At 44.1% G+C, this 18,177-nt stretch overlaps 1 protein-coding gene across 9 annotated transcripts in view; it reads left to right on the plus strand.

The window, feature by feature from the left end:
- LOC138285004 (uncharacterized) overlaps positions 1-18,177 on the plus strand; it is a 267,259-nt gene that overhangs the window by 155,833 nt on the left and 93,249 nt on the right. For all 9 annotated transcript variants that reach the window (XM_069224411.1, XM_069224407.1, XM_069224413.1 and 6 more), the window contains 2 exons: positions 3,325-3,488; positions 4,395-4,557. In XM_069224411.1, the coding sequence (XP_069080512.1) occupies positions 3,325-3,488; positions 4,395-4,557 (327 nt within the window). The remainder of the gene's footprint in view (positions 1-3,324; positions 3,489-4,394; positions 4,558-18,177) is intronic.

Raw genomic sequence — 18,177 nt, forward strand, 5'->3', positions numbered from 1 at the left:
CCCAAATTTCGTGTTACATGAAATTTACTAAATGTTTTGAAATGTCCTTTTACACACTTTTTGAGTGATGTTTGACCGCACGACACTAGTTTTCACAGAAAATATCTTGCTGAGAGACATCTTCTGCTCTAACCAGTGTCCTGCTGGTATCACACTAGATTTCTCTTTTGCACGAGGGCATGTAAGCTTAAAAGAAGGTCAGTGGCAAAACACATTTCGCCCTGACCAATTAATCTCTTGAACTTTTCATGGACTTCCATGAGATGTTGCTAAAAATATTGCACAATTTGATATTGTCTTAAAGCCCTAGTTTTGGTTAACCAACCCTCACATTGATAGTTCCCACAAGTTCGTCTATTTGTTTAACTTCAATTTTGTTTTCTATATAATGCACCCCTTCTATTAAACTAAGCTGTAATGCGGAATGATTACAGAAAGCGTCTAGTGCTTATATTTCTCACTGAAAGAGGGTATCTAAGATTTAGGATTTTTCGAACTCAGACATGGATGTTAAAAACAATCAATTAAATACTGGGCTACACTGTAGGAAAAAGAAGAGAAAAATGCTGAATAACATTGTTCTGCAATTGGAATTTTATTGACAACTGTTAGACCTGACTGCCTAAGGGGGGGTCATCCCCCAACTTTTTGCCTGCCTCCCCTCACTTTTCTGACACTGTTTTTGCTGGTTTTAGGACACTGCACACTTTACCACTGCTAACCAGTGCTAAGATGCATATGCTCTCTCCCTTAAACATGGTAACATTGGCTCATTCCCAATTGGCATATTTGATTTACTTGTAAGACCCTAATAAAGTGCACTACATGTGCCCAGGGCCTGTACATTGAATGCTACTAGTGGGTCTGCAGCACTAGTTATGCCACCCACATAAGTAGCCCCTTAACCATGTCTCAGGCCTGCCATTGCAAGGCCTGTGTGTGCAGTTTCACTGGCACTTCGTCATGGCATTTAAAAGTACTTGCCAAGCCTTAAACTCCCCCTTTTCTACATATATGTCACCCCCTAAGGTAGGACCTAGATAACCAAAGGGCAGTGTGCTATGTAGGTCAACGGCAGGACATATACAGCTGCGTTTTATATGTCCTGGTAGTGGAAAACCCCTAAATTTGTTTTCCACTATTGTGAGGCCTGCTCCTTTCATAGGCTAGCATTAGGTCAGCCCTCACATACTTTTTGAGTTGTAGATTCTGATCAGAAAGGGGTAAACAGATCATGTTTAGTATGACCAGAATGGTAACAGAAAATCCTGCTTATTGTTAAGTTGGATGTTATATTACTATTTTAGAAATGCTATTTTAAAAAGTTGGCATTTCTCTGCACTTAAAATCCATCTGTGCCTTACAGCCTGTCTCCAATCCACGTCTGGGCTGAGCTGGTTGATATTCCCCTTGTGCATTCCACCCAGACAACCACAAACACAGGACACTCATTCATATCTGCATTCATCTGCATACTGAATGGGTCTTCTTGGGCTGGAAGGGTGGAGGGCCTGACACTTACATTTCAAAGGCTAGTGGCCTGCCCTCACACTGTGGACTGCCAAAACCCCTACTGGGACTGTGGCAGGTAGACCTGTACTGAAAGGGGACCTTGTTCATTTCAAAACCACTCTTTGAAGTCTTTCCCACTTCAACAGCATTTTTGGGTATATAAACTGGGTCCCTGACCCCACAAAATCAGACACTTCTGGACATGAACCTGCAACCTGTCATCTGGACTGCTTTGCTGAGAAAGACTGCTTCCCTGCTGTTGCCCTGCTGCCCTCTGACTTTGCTGAGAAGTGCTCTCCAAGGGCTTTGATTGAGCTTTCCTCCTGTTTTCTGAAGTCTCAGGATCAAAAATACTTCATCTCTTCAAGGAAACCCTTGTGCTCCGGAAATCAACGCATAGACTGCTGGAAACAATGCACAGCCATGGTACGACTGAGAAATCGCCGCACAGCCAAAATGTAACAACGCAGCCCAACTTCCCAAGTGAAGAATCGACACAGCGCCTGCCTTGCAACCGGAAATTTGACACACAGCCTTACCGGATCGATGTACAGCCGAACCGGGACGATGCAACCCGACTTCCCAAGTGAAGAATCGACGTAGCACCTGGCGTGCAACAGAAAATTTGACACATCACCTACCAAATCGACGCAATGCCTGTAACTTTATCCCACACTCCCAGTATTTCCACGCATTGTCCCTGGGCATCAAAAAGATCCCCGCATCGCAGTGAGGAACCAAGCCTGCACACCAGAAATCGACGTAGAGCCCCTTGCAGCGTAGAAAGAAACAGTGCATCATCTGTGCCGCACTGGAAAACCCGATGCACACCCTATTTTTCCACGCATCTCCTCCTCTGTGGTCTCCATGTGTGTTATTTTTTACGCAAACCAGGTACTTTGTGTAGACGAGAGACAACTGTTGATTTCTTATATTTAAGACTCTTTTTAATCTTGCAAAAGTGATATCTCAACTTGTGCTTATTGAATCTTTATGGTTTTGACCTTAATATAACTAGATAAATATCTTATATTTTTCTAAACCTGTGTGGAGTATTTTTGTGGTGTTTTCACTGTGTTACTGTACGATTTATTGCACAAATACTTTACACATTGCCTTTTAAGTTAAGCTTGACTGCTCAGTGCCAAACTGCCAGAGGGTAGGCACAGGATAATTTGGATTGTGCGTGACTTATCCTGACTAGGATTGTGGTCCCTATTTGGGCAAAGATGGATATATCTGCCAACTACAGCCCCATTTCTAACAACTTAATTTGGTGTGCTAAAAGCAGATTTATTCTATAGAAATGAGAGGGTTTTGAAGCAGCTGTCTGCAAGGTTCGGCTCATGTTATTAACTAAATACATTCTCATGTTTAGAGATCAGTTCATTGATAACAAAGAAATCAGACTCTGAAATCAATGATTCAGAAGAATTATATTGCTTCTGAGAATTATGGACAATAATTCATGAGTATAATATATTCTCCATGAGTTCTGGGCTTTGTGTGTGCGTTAAAAGAAGCCACACATACAATGTGTAACCATAAATTTAGATGTTTCATATTTATATAACAATGTTTTGCTCAGGCCTCTGCCTGAAGGTGTATGTTACCAGCAATAGAAGTAGAGTAGAGTTAATTTACAAAGTAGAGCAGTTAACAGTGGTCATTACCTCCAAATTTGAAAGGCAATCACGGCAGGACTTTGGAATTTGTAAACTTAATGTAGCTATTGCCCTATTGTGGGAGGTTAGCTGTGGTGTTTTTTATGCAGAGTATTTCAGATTACATTTATTTTGTCTTGCTTTGCAGAATGCAGGTAAAGAAGTGCAGAGGATTAACCTCGTTATAGCGTCCTTTCAGATGAAGCGGCGCTTGTGGATGGAGAGCTATGACCCGCTCCTGAATAAAGAAGGATTTCGAGTGCAGACACTTACAGACAAATTCGAGTATATCAAAACCTATGTAGAGATGAGGTGAGTAAACACTGAGTCATTGGCGCAGTGGGAGGTTCGTGCAACGATTTCCACTTGCTGAGCTCGTTTGGTCCTATACCTTACAGGAAGATGACCTTTGTTGGGGACAGATTTACAAGGTCCTTGCACCCCTTAACGCCACATTTGGTGCAACATTTTTCGAGGGTCGCTAAAAATAGCGCAATGGAGTGTACACGTTTCCATTGCACCATTTCTAGCTTTATTATATAAATTTTAACGCCTGCTTAAAGTAGGTGGTAAAATGAGGTTCCCAGTGATTTCAAAGGGCCTACTAACACTATACTGAGTAAGTGTTATTTATTAAATGCTAATCCAGTATAGTGTTACAATAGTGTAAAAAACAATTACGCTATTGCTCCTAACATGCGCCATGGTGCACCATATTGTAAATATGGCGCTACCGTTGTGGCGTTTGGGGACCAAAGGGGTCGAAGAAAAGTGGCGCATTACTAGTGATGCACCACGTTCTTGTAAATATGGCCCTTAGATTGCTGATTGACGGTGGTCTGCTTTCTGGGAGCGAAAGGCCAAAGGATATTTAGTGGTCAGACCCGAGGTGGCTGCACATAAATTTATTTTCCGCACATAAATGATTTGCTGCTCCATACAATTCAAAACCTTAGCATTGGAGCATTCCAAGTGTTTCTCTTTAGACATTCAAAACACATGGCTTTTAGCAGATATGTTTAGTACATTGTGCTGTGAAATCAAAAGGTGTGGCCCCATTTTGAAGAAAAATATCACCTTTAATTGCTGCACTCACTCGGCTAGCGATGTGATTTCAACAGTTTCCATAGTTGTTTTTTTGCTTCCGGTCTTGTGGTAAATACTATGTATGTCGTTGTTGATATCACTGGGGCTGAGCACTGTCTTGTCTCCCTAAAGGCTCTTTTTACTGAAGAACTTCATAATTTTGTCGGACAAGTTTGCGGCGCAGCGAAAGGAGGTGTTGGTGTGGGTTGACAAGACCCAGGATCTGCAGGAGACGTTGCATGCCACACCGTGTGATGATGACAGCGTAATTGAAAAACACCTTGAAAAGGAAAAGGTAGGGAATCCCTATCAGTGAGGAATACCTCCTCATACCCCCGCTTCTTGACTTTTTCTTTTTCTCTTAATTAATTTCTTTGTTAAAATTACACTATGTAAATGATAAAAAAACAGATATAGTGAACGCCTGTCATCCCATCCACGTCCACCATTGCGAGGGCGTGGCTCATTTTCTATACACATGCTCCACATTGTGGGCCATATAGAGACATCTGTAGCGGCATGCAACTGACATTTTCTTTAGGAACAGTACATCAGGACAAATATTCTTAGTAGGAGGATGGCATTATATCTGACGGTTAGTGGCTGAGATGAGAAAATTGAAAGAGCCTTGATTTTATACGTTTTTTCTAAGAGAGCCCCCTCAGCACAACTGAGGAATCACTCTTTGATCTTCACCTTGACCGCGCCAGTGGATTGGTGGTTCAAGAGCGTGGTGCCACCCTGTACCCACATGCTCAGTGTTGGCAACACTGACTGATCAATTGATGTTAGTGAATGGGTTCACCTGGTCAAGTAGGCTCCAACGGCTGTGAGCCCGCAGTTTTATTTTCTTCTTGTACCTACCCTAATGGCCAAAATAAGCACCATGTGAGGTTTGTGCAGGTATTGTTCAGTTTTCCTATTTTTTGTGATGTGACAATTACAGGAGAAAAAAAGGCGCAGTAGTGTGCCTTCTAAGTGACGTGCTCTTCAATGACCTCTCATTTCTCTGCCTTCCATTGTGATAATTTACTACTTAATCAAGGCTAGGTCTTTCCCTGGCTTTCCAGGGTCTTAAGCTCTGATTCTAGCTGACCAGAGCCCCCACACCAATCAGTGGACCATCAAATGTTCTCACTTATGATGGAGCAGGTTTGGCTTTTCAATGACCTGAAAAAGATAGTGAATTATGAGACAAACAGACTGATGCTTCCTTTTCCAGCTTATGTAACTAGACTACATTGTTATCTATTCTAAAACTACTAGAAGGACTTTCAATAGCAGGCTTCTAGCTGAGTTAGACTGCTTAGTCTCGCAGGCACTACAGGACAACAGAGAATCCTTAGAATTGCAATGGGAGTGATATAGGGAATTTAAATGCTAGCACCCATAAGTAATGTATGTGTGTGCTAATGCAGCACCTCTGCATGTCACTGATAACCTGTTGTATCTCGGCCTGCTAATGATTGTGATCTGTGTCTTACTCTGATCTAGGTTGCTGCTCCATCGGCTGGAGAGGTGTTACTTGATCTATGAATGTGACGCATGAGCCAGCAGGTCCCACCGCTGCTCTGATTGCCACACTCAGTGGCCTCCCCTTTCACCATGTCTGGGGATGGGGCAGCCTGGACAGTCTTGTCCCCTTCCCACTCTCACAACAAAGTGTCCCTTGTGTTGGGATGGGACAGCAAATCAAGCTACATCACCTTGTGGCCATCTTTTTATCCTTTCTCAGGATAAGGACTGGACTGTTAAGGAAATGAACAAACTCCACCAAGATCTCACCCATCACCCACCTCATCTTAGGTGTTTGTCCCCTTTTTTGTCATTGCCAGTAACTATGTTAATTTACATCCTACTTTGGTCAATGAGAGAAGGGCAAATAAGGAGTTGAGCGTCCTTCAAGTAGTCCACCCACCCGTCGCTATTAGATGGAAGTACTTTATCCATCAGCATGGGGGCAAGCCCCACAGTGCCTCTACTCCACAACTGCAGATGCCCATGGATTTACTTTTCGTGATTTCATTGCACTGATCAAGCAGTGCTGTGGTTGCATTCACTTACGTTGTCTTCTCTGCAATAATTCTGCTGTATTATAAGCAAGTTGTTCAAATTAAATCTTTTTGTGTGTCTCTCGTACACATCAAGCCCATGCAAAACTCTATAGGAGCACATCTTGTTTAGGCCGTCGAGCAAGGAAATATTCGAGCTCTATCTGTATGCTAAAACAGAACAAAAAGAAATCTGAAACCAAGATGCTGATGTCTAAACAGGCATCCTGAATGCTGACCTCTCAATCCGATGAAACGTGATACCAACTCTTGGTTTATATCCCAGACATTCCACCTTGAGAAATTACTTTTACTCAGAGTTATTCGTTGCTGTTTGATTCTGATTTTGCATTTTAAAGCAGGATACAGCCAGCGTTTAGGTTTTCAAGATCATCTGGGTAAGTGACCCATGAACCACCTGCACGTATGAGGATGGTGTATTCTAGCAACAAGCAGTCCTGTGACACTCACAGGATTATTTGTCGCTGGTGTGTTCTGACACGTCTTTCACCGTGAATGGGCACACACAAGAATCCACATCGTAGATTTTAAGACTTTAATTAAATCAACATCATTGTCTAGTGCAATAATGTGGATAGATGTAATTATAAAAAACAAACAATATATTTGCAAAGAAAGTGATCTATAAGCAACATAATAATAAGAATTACATCACTGTAATGGTGTGTTAGAATTTAATTGCTTGAAATGATAGGGCTAGTATCTGTTCTCCAACCCTTCCCGGCCTTTAGCTACATTCTCTTAGTACAAAAGAGCCTACATGAGTTTCTAAAGTGGTACATTAAATGTACAACAGTTGTATTGTTCTGAACTAAGGAATTCGTTCTCTGTCTACGCACTCATTGAATTGTGGCGACCCAAAAAGCTTCTAAAGCCAACCTGGCTCTAAGAGCCCCCTATGGGTTCTTCACAAAACTTGTTTACAGCTCTCCTTACACAAACCAAGGGCATATTTTTGAGCCCCTTTGCATTGCTCTTGCACCACGCAAATTGGTGCAAGAGCAATGCAACTGAAAAATGAGATTCATAAAGCCGCATAAGGTCACCTTGCGTGGCCACCAGTGGCTTTATAAATCTAGAGTAATGCAACAAAGCCCAAATTACTGTGTGGGATTAGTATGCACTAGGAATGCATTTCCATGGGTGTTGCGTGGGTATCCCCATGCAACACCCATGGGTTTCTGACGCATTACCAAATTCACCAAAAATGGTAAACCTGGGAATGCGCCAAAAACCTACTCCTCGCCAGGAGAGGCATAACAAGGAGAAATATCTTTGTTTCTCCTCTCTTGTTCCTCTTTCTATGCGCGCTGCATTCTGCAGCATAGATGGAAAGAGGACAAATCCTCACAGGATTGTTTTTGATTGGGAAGGTGTCCCTTTCTACACAAAAACAATCCTGCATTCAACGGACGCACCTTTGCACCACGGTGCAAGGGTGCCTGCTTTGGCGCTAGGCTGCCAAAAGGGCATTGGCACAGGGGAAAAGGAAGGGATGCGCTTTACTGACTTAAATGTGGCACATTCCTGCCCTTTCCCTGTCATGCAGTGCAGCCCAGTGCAGCACAGCGCAGCACCGCGCAGCACAGCGCAGCACAGCAAGGTGACTTGTTGCACTGCGTGGCAATCTCATAAATATGCCCAAAGACTTCAAGGAAGTTGAAGATTTTCATCTGTGCCTTATACTTGTCTGTACCACGCTTAAATACACCTCTGATTATTCTAAACATTGTATATCTCATAATGGATCAATGAATAATGTCAAATGCAAGAATTAACATGTTAAATGCTAAAGTTATTGCACCGTCATTTAATTCTATAAAACATTATAAATCAATACGTCACTGTCCCACAATGGGGTGGGTAGTAAATACTTTTATAAATGCTGCAATACAATCCATGAATAATTGATGCACTATTAAACTGTAGTAAAGTAAATGATCTATTGTTAAGATTGTTATATATGTGCAAACAGTACTAGGGGGGTATTATAACCCTGGGGGTGATTGCAGATGTGGTGGTAGGACCGCCAACAGGCTGGTGGTACATTCCTACACATTATGAGAATGGCGGGTTGGCTACAGCCAACCCACCACTTCACCACTCATACAGCCATCTGTCATTATGAGCCTGCCTACAACCATGGTTTCGGTGGCGTTAGCAGTGCCATGAAAACAATGGTGGCAGGCCCTACCAGTGACAGGGAATTCCTTCCCTGTCACCAGTAGGTGGCTCCCCCACCCCCCAACACACACCTGACACCCCCACCTCCCCTCCATCCAAACTCCCCTGACCCCCTTTGATCTTCAAACACACCCGCCCACCCCCTAAAATCCTCACACTCACCCCCCATACACGCACACACCCTCAGACACGCACCACACATGCACCCAATTACTCACACTGGCATACACACATTCATACATGCATACTTCCAGACATGCTCGCACACATTTTTCCAACGATCACAATGACATGCAGACACGCACTCACTTCACCATTCTTACACGCATTCACTCACACGCATACAACCACGCAAACAACACAACACACAGAGACAAATTCACACACACACTCACACATTCATGCACACACTCAGACACGCACACACAACACCCCCAACCCCTTCCACCCCCTTCCCTGTCAGAAGGCCGACTAACCTTGGTCGAGGAGGTCTTCTGGCAGGGAATGGCAAGGGGTGCTCCTACCAAAGGCTGCATCCTGCCAGCAGAACACCGCCAGGCCATATCACAGGTCGTGATACAGCTGCCATCATTCATCTGGCGTGGCGGTGCTGGTAGTAGCAGCGCCAGCTCACCCCCGTCCACCAGTACAATCACTGCTGGATTTCGGCCCTTCTTGTGGCAGAAGTCTGTCAGTGATTATAATATGGTGGATGGATGGTGGCCACGGTGATGGTATGTTGGCGGCCGTCACAGCAGCGGTAGGTGGTTTTTACCGCCATTGTTATAATGAGAAAAATGCACTCAATTAAATGAACATATGAAACATATGAACAGCAATGGGAGGAGGGTACATATGCTCAAAATACAAAGATTATGGTCCTCATTATGAACTTGGCGGTGTGGGCTGCCATGCCGGCGGTGGCGGGAAATCCCGCCATCCGGCATGGCGGCTCACTCCGCCACATAATGAAGCCCCCTCACCCACCGCCAGGCTGTCTCCGAAAGGCAGCCTGGCGCTGCTGCCCCTTGGATAATGATCCCAATTCCCCCAACCTTCCCCGCCAGGGAAAGGCTGGCGGAAGGGGTGCTCCGGGGCCCCCTAGATGCCCCTGCACTGCCCATGCACTTGGCATGGGCAGTGCAGGGGCCCCTGTGCAGTGCCCCGCTGCGCAGGTCACTGCCCAATTTATGGGCAGTGATCTGCGCGACGGGTGCAGCTGCACCCGCGGCACAAATGCATTGACGGCAACTCCATGTGGAGCTGCCGGCAATGTCCCAGCCAGGCATTCTGCTGGGCCGGCGGGCGGAAACAATGTTTCCACATGCCGGCCCAGCAGAATGTTTGTAATACGGCCGGCAGGGTCCTAGGGGGGCTGGCGGTCGATGGAAAGACCGCCAGCCTGAACACGGCGGTTAAAACCGCTGTGTTCATAATGATCGCCTATATCTCCGTAGCAATAATAAGAGGCAGGCAAACTCCTGTGGTTTACTTCATTGTTATAGATTACTTCAAAACAATAAAAAGTTCAGCCTTTGAACATTTGACTGGAATTCAGCTGAAGGCTATTGCACATCACCAATCATCTCCTACAGATTCAGCCTATATCTCACTGATATATGTTCCAAATATTCCCCCATACTACTGCTGTGCTCCAGAACACCTTCCCACACTACCTGATGACAATTCCTTACTCTCTCCGCCTCCTGCCATTGTCCACTCGGCATTCTCATACATGTGAGGTTTGCAGTCAAGAACGCCTGTGATTTTCATAACCTAATCTAAGATAATATCGTCACTTACTAGTCGTCATGGAGTTTCTATTCAGTATTGCTTCAGTGTCAGAAATGACCAATCTCCTGTCCCCTGAACAACATCTTGAGTAAAACTAGAGGCCAGGGAGGAAGAGGTGAAGTTGCTCTTTTTTATTGTAGCTTACTCTCATTCATGGAAAAGCAAGGTCCACCCTCTTTCTAATTTGAGTGTCTCCCATTTAAGGCAGTGAAGACATTAACAACCTTTATTGTCAGTACCTTCATCTACTAATTCCAAACATACTTTACTTCCTTTTTCTCTGATTTCTTTGATCTTGCCCAACTCATTCTAATCATCTTGAACCATGCTCTTATCGATAACCTGCTCTGGCTTATGACCCATCTAACATCGGGAGCGGCCGATACCCTTTGAAAGTGGTGGGGTGAGTGAAGTGCTCCACCACTTTCTGTTAGAAATGGGGTCTCTAGTTGGCAGTCAGTTTCTACCCTGTTTAAGTACGGACCTTCACTCTAGTCAGGCTAAGGGAGATACATAGCTCAGAAAACCCCTGCCCACCCCCTTGGTAGCTTGGCACAAGTAGTCAGGCTTATCTCAGAGGCAATGCGTGAAGCATCTGAACAAACACAGACAGTAACGCAGTGAAAACTGTGTTGTTTTAACACAAAGTACCAAGCATGCGTTGACAATAAAGCAGCATGGATGAGTGTGCATCTGAAAAGCAAGCGATGTGTCGGTTTCTCAATTGCAAGTGAGGCAGTGCATCGATTCTTTCTCTGCTGGGTAAGCGATGCATCAGTTCTTTCCTCGCATGAAAGGGATGCGCCCATTTCTGGACAAGCAGCCTGAGGTCAGTTCAGGGATGTTAAAGAGTCACTGGCTATGAGGCAGGTGCTGTGTCTAATTTTCAGCAGTGGGACAGGCTCTGCATCGGTTTTTCTGATGCACACACAGGCTGTGCATGGATTTTCCGTCACAGGTTACCAGCTTCCACTTCTAAGGGCCCAGGGACTGGATTTAGCACCGCTTAGCAAGTCAGGACTCTCAGCAGAATTGCCCAGGCACTGGCAGATGAAGTCTTTGATGTCCCTGAGACTTTGGAACAGGGGACAAGCTCAGTCCAAGCCCCTGGAGAAATTTCACAAGCAGAGTCCAGTCCTTTCCCTCTTAAGGCAGAAACAGCAGGCCAGCACAGCAAAGCAACAGTCAGAGTGGCAAGTCCTCCTTAAGCATCAAGCTGTTCTCCTTGTCAGAGGTTCCTCTTGATCCAGAAGTACTCTGAAAGTCTAGGGTTTTGGGTCCACTACTTATACTAATTTCTGCCTTTGAAGTAGACAAATGTCAAAGGAAAGTCTTTGTAGTGCACAAGTCCCTGCCTCTTCCTTTCCATGCCCCAGACACACACTATGGGGTTGGAGACTGTATTATGTGAGGACAGGCACAGCCCTTTCAAGTGCAGGTGTTAACTCCTCCTCCCACCCTAGCTCAGGAAGACTCATCAGGAAATGCAGGACACTCCTCAGCCCCTTTGTGTCACTGCCTAGAGTGAATTCACAAACAGCCCAACTGTCAGTCTGACCCAGATGTGTATTCAGCAGCCGTGAAGAGGCTCAGAATGGTTAAGCAAGAAAATGCACACTTTCTAAAAATTGCATTTTCAAACAGACAATCCAAAAAATAACTTTACCAAAATAGGTATTTTTAAATTGTTAGTTCAGAGACCCCCAAACTCCATATCTCTATCTGCCCCCAATGGGAAACTGTGCTTAAAAGATATTTAAAGGCAATCCCTCTGTTAGCCTATAGGAGAGATAGGCCCTTTCAATAGTGAAAAAACAAATTTAGTTGTATTTCACTATTATGACATGTAAAACACACCAGTACATGTCTTACATTTTAAATACACTGCACCCTGCCCTTGGGGCTACCTAGGGCCTACCGTAGGGGTGACTTACATGTAATAAAAGGGATGGTTTGAGCCTGGCAAGTGGGTACACTTCCCAGGTCGAATTGGCAGTTTAAAACTGCACACACAGACACTGCAGTGTCAGGTCTGAGACATGTTCACAGGGCTACTCATCTGGGTGGCACAATCAGTGCTGCAGGCCCACTATTAGCATTTGATTTACAGGCCCTGGGATATGCCAATCATGAATAAACCAATCACCAATACAATTTAGACAGTGAGCACATGCACTTTAGCACTGGTTAGCAGTGGTAAAGTTCCCTGAGTCCTAAAGTCAACAAAAATAGGATTTGAAAAAGTAGGAGGAAGGAGGCAAAACTTTTGGGTATGTTCCTGCAAAAAACAACCAGGTCCAAAACTTGTCAAAAAACTAAATAAAATGCACCCTCCCTCCAAAAGCACAAAATAAAAAACACCCTAACTCCAAAAGCCCAAACTAAAACACCCTCTCCCTCCAAAAGGCAATCGTAAAACAACATCTCCCTTCAAATTCCCAAAATAAAACAAATACACTAATATTTCAAATAAATAATATAGAAATAAATGGAACTTACCCACTGCTGCACATTTTCCTGGGTGTTCTGAATCTGAAGTTTGCTGTGGATTGTCCCTAACCATCCAGACTCTGCTCTCATGCTATTAACCAGCACGTGAGAAGCACCGCGATTGGATGGAACAGGACGGCTGGATGCTTCTTTAGGCCATGGTGTCCTGTGCTTGCCCTCCACCCAGCTGATTAAAGCTTCAATGTGCGCATTTCAGGCTGGCCATCACAAGACAGCAGCCAAACTGACATGCACACTTTGGAGCATCTGGCCAGCCACTGCTTCAGTCCTCCATGTTGCCAATCGACAGCAGACGACACGTCTTGCATGTCTTCCGCTCACGGGGCACTGTGGGGCTCACATCGGTAAAAAGAAAATGGCAATGAAATTATTTAATTGCCATTTTCTTTTTTTTACGCATGGCTTGCAGTGGGCGGGGGGAACAATGCTCCCCACCCTTGTGGATCAACCACAACTGTCTGACACTTAGCGTCAAAACAGCATTGAAAACATGGATTCCCTATGTTTTATCCAGTCAGTCAATGAACCTTTAATTGGCGAAGCCTTAGCAATCCATTGCTAAAGATTTCATCAGCTCTTCTGAGATGATAACTAGTCAAATTTCAAATTCCAAGTGGGTTTGATAACCATTGTAAGTATACTTGTGACTGTAGCTACTCCATCTTACTTAGAAGCTCTTAGACAGCTGCTCTTTGAATAAATTAACCTTATCTATTATCTCCTGCTGACATTCTTGGTCACCTAGAATCCAAACTAACTAGTGGCTTATTTGCTGTGCCTGCAGTTTTTGCCCCTGCAGACTAGTAAATGGTACACTGATATCCTCTGCAAATTGATGCACACAAAGGAACACAACCGCCATATTTTAAATACGGCGCAAACATGGTGTTGTTGGGGGGACGCAATGGGTGCTAGAAAAGTGGCACATCATGAATGATATGCCACTTTTCCATAATTATGCCCCAAAGTCTTTAGAGCAATAGGCTCATCTCCAGTGCACCATGTTGAAAAGAGGCAATTGAAACCCTTATCACATACCATCCATTCTCCCACCTGGAGACAAACTGCATCTTAAGTAACTATTTCAGGTTTCATACCCTGTCATGACACAAAGACCGCTTTTCTGCATACCTTGTAAGGACCTTGGCCCGTATTTATACTCCGTTTGCGCCGAATTTGCGTCGTTTTTTTCGACGCAAATTCGGCGGTAAACTAACGCCATATTTATACTTTGGCGTTAGACGCGTCTAGCGCCAAAGTATTGGCAAAGTGCGTCATTTTTTTGCGTGAACGCCTTCCTTGCGTTAATGAGATGCAAGGAAGGCGTTCCCGTCTAAAAAAATGACGGCGACGCAAATGCGTCGTATTTATACTCCCGGGCAAAAATCACGCCCGGGAGGTGGCGGGTCAAAAAACCCCGCATTTGCGCCACATTTTAACGCCTGGGTCAGGGTAGGCGTTAAGGGGCCTGTGGGCTCAAAATGAGCCCACAGGTGCCCTCCCCTGCCCCCAGGGACCCCCCCTGCCACCCCTGCCCACCCCAGGAGGACACCCAAGGATGGAGGGACCCACCCCAGGGACATTCAGGTAAGTTCACGTAAGTATAATTTTTGTTATTTTTCAATTTTGTTTTGGGTGGCATAGGGGGGCCTTATTTGTGCCCCCCTACATGCCACTATGCCCAATGACCATGCCCAGGGGACATAAGTCCCCTGGGCATGGCCATTGGGCAAGGGGGCATGACTCCTGTCTTTACTAAGACAGGAGTCATTTAAATGGCGTCTGGGTGTCGAAAAAATGGCGCTAATCGGGTTAAGACGATTTTTTAGCGTCAACCCGACTTGCGCCATTTTAAGACGCCCTAGCGCCATTTTCCCCCTACGCCGGCGCTGTCTGGTCTACGTGTTTTTTTTCCACGCACACCAGGCAGCGCCGGTCTGCTTGCGCCGGCTAACGCCATTCCATAAATACGGCGCCCGCATGGTGCTTCGGAATGGCGTTAGACGGCGCTAAATTTTTTGACGCTGAACTGCGTTAGCGCAGTTTAGCGTCAAAAAGTATAAATACGGGCCCTTGTGTCCTCATTGTTTCTATTGGACCTCTCAGTCATCTTTGACACCAAATGACATCAGGTTTTAAAGGAAAGATTGTCCAAATTCACCACAATAGAGTTAATGGCATTTACACAATTAGTGTAATTCTTGCACAAATTCTCCATCAGGTCAAACTGGGCCTATTCTTTGACAAAGTAATTTTTGGTGTCCCTCACAGTTCTGCCTTGACACCAACTGTGTTGAATATTTGTTTAGCACCCCTGCTGGCATCTTAGACTGATACAAAATAGGTAATTACATATCTGCTGATGATGCACATTCCCACCTCACACTTGAAGAACATGGTGACCTTCACAACTTATCTCATTGCCTCTCATTAGTTTACCTCTGAATACAAAATAACTGGCTCTGCATAAACATTTTGGGGCAGATTTATGAAAAGAGGCTCTGCACCTATTGCAGCACCACTTTTTTGCACCCCTTAGCGCCCCCCTAACGCCACCATGTGTGTGCTGTATTTAAAATACAGCACGCCATGGCTGTAGCCAGGGGTACTAGCATCCTAAATTTTGACGCAAGTCCAGCGCTTTGCAGGATTAGCGTCACAAATTTTGACACTAATCCTGCAAAGCACACAGAGGCCCATAAAAAACGATGGGAGCCTCCATTTAACGCCTGCTCTTAGCGTATGTTAAAGATGCCGATAAAAATGACGCAAAGAAATCTCTTAGATTTTTTTGCCCCATTATTTCGCCTCCCGTAATGCTGGAACTCCCCCTTGCATACATTATACCTGGCACAGGCATAAAGTGGTGAAAGCGGTTACAAAGTACTCTGAAAATATGGTGCAGCTTTTTTGGCCTTCCAGTGCCCAATTAGCATAAAAAAAATTATGCTAATGTGGCGTTGGAATGGTGCTAGGCCCTCTTAAATCTGGGCCTTTGTCTTTCTTCCCTGTCACTTTCCTTTCCCTTGTCTTCCTACTTAACTGTTCACATTTCTTCTTCTCAGCTGTCCCCATCTTCTCTTACATCCCTCTCTTCCATTCTTCTATACTGACTCAATCCACAATTTCTACATTCTTTTCCGCCTTCATAACTTTTATTTGCTCCCCTTTTCTTCATTCCATATGTTGCTTTTTCCCTCTTGTTCTACTTTCATACAATTACTTTTCCTTACCCTTTGCTTGTTCTTTTTCCCTGGTACTCTGACTTTAATTCCCATACTCCTCTTTTGACTCATTCAATTACCCTTCTGCCATCTTTTTACTGGCTTTTTATGTTATTCATTTTTCTTTCCTCTCCTTGCTTTCTTACTTTATTTTTAATTCACTTTATTTGCCTTCATAACACTTTCTGTTTTTGCTTTTTGTTTCACATTCTTTTATCACAGCATCTTTCTTTCGGCCTAACTCTTTCCCTGATACTTTCTTTTTGCTCCTATCCTTTTCCCCTTGTATCACCCTCTTTACTTTTTCTGCCTCTTCATCTTTCTTTTTCTCTTCAGATTTTTTTCTTGTTGTTGCCATTTGCATATTTCTTACATTCTTGATTATTTTCTCCATTGTGTTTTCTTACCTATTATATTTACTTCTATCTTTGTGTTTCATCTTCATATCTTTGTCATCCTTTACTTCCATCTTCAACCTTTACATCACGTTTTTCATCTTTTCAATTTTTCATTCGTTTTGCTCTTTCATTCTTTTTTTGTTTTTTCTATCTTTCATTCCTTGTTTCCATATTTCTTTCATTCTTTCTAATTGTACCCTACTCATCATTTTTTGCCTATCCTTCAAATTCTTTTAAGCTTTCCTTTATTATTTCCTTTAATCTTTTCCCTTTCTTCTTATTACCTTTTTCCTTTCTGTTTTTCCATGCACCTTTCCTTTTTTGCCACCATTCCTAAATTCTGTCCTCCTCCACTGCTTTCATGTTTGTCTTTCCTCCTTCCTTATTTCTACTCTCTCTATATGCATTTCTTCCTACTTTTCATCTAAACTTCTTTCCTTTTTTCTATGATCCTTTTGCTAAATCAGAGGTCTTGAAACATTTTTGCTCTCATCCCCCTAAAAAAAATGTTTTGAAGTTGGGGCCCCCCTGCAAAATGTATGGGAAGACTAGGGGGGAGCAGGAGTGGCAGGGCTGAGCGCATGGTGTGGGGCTTATTAGATAATTTTAGGAGTACTTTTTCATAGCTCAAAATTGGCAATAAACGTAAGAATTATAAAAGAGCAAAAACAAATTGACCAACCCACCCCCATAATTGGGGTGCTGTAAGCCCCTCACACTCTTGGACCTCAATGCAATTGTTCCTGCAACACTAATGATAGCTGCAACCCTGAGCTGCACTTCTCCACCATGCTATCACTTGAATCTTGAAACAGACTCTCTATTCCTCTCAATTAAAAAATGAGCTTCCATGTGTTACCATTCCACTTTGCCGCAAGGATTTCTTCAGCACTAATGCTAGCAATTCCCTGTTCCTCATTTGTAAAGTAAGACAGTCAAGATTGTGATGCAGTGGGGCCCTTCACACCCCTGAGCCAGAATGCCACATTAACTGCTTCACTAATAATAGCCATTGCCTTGAGAAGCAGGCGGTCTCCACTGCGCTTTGCTAAAAACATGGGCACCAAACTTGCTGATCCCCTTCTCTCTGAGGCCCAAGTTTAGGTGTTGCCACTGCTTCAATATTCCTCTTGTTTGGGTCATTGGCACAAGGCCATAGTAATACAGGAACAGTAAGGGAGAACTGGGTACTAATGCAAGTAATGAAGGATAGTGAAACAGCCATTATTGGGGTTTCATATGCTCCTCACACCCATGGGTCTTGGAGCCACTTCACCTGCACAACAATTACACCTACAGCCCTATGAAGCAGACTTCCTCCTCTGCCTACTCTACAGGGCATTCACTCCTAGGCTTCATTCTTATTCTCCAATTGCTTGGGTCCATATTGTGTCGCTTCCCTCAGGACATCTCACTGAGAAAGCTATCTCTGTCTGTTTGTAGACAAAAAACTGTACCCTTAGATAGCATCCCCTCCTGTCTTTGAGGCTATTAATGGATCTTGCTTCTTTCCTTTTTCTCCTGCGCCATTACTCTGAAACCATAGGGGGCCTGATGATCAGGACTCTGCTTCTGAATGCAAATCTGCTGGCATTCCTGCCTCCCTAAACTCACCTGAAAGCATACCTGCATGTCAAAGTGGGTGGAATCTATGGTGGCGATGTGCCCACGCTTTTTTAATTTTACCACACCAGTTCCCACACATAAAAAAAAAAAGCAACCAGCCCTAAAC

Source organism: Pleurodeles waltl, chromosome 3_1, assembly GCF_031143425.1.
Source record: "Pleurodeles waltl isolate 20211129_DDA chromosome 3_1, aPleWal1.hap1.20221129, whole genome shotgun sequence".
NCBI lineage: Eukaryota > Metazoa > Chordata > Amphibia > Caudata > Salamandridae > Pleurodeles > Pleurodeles waltl.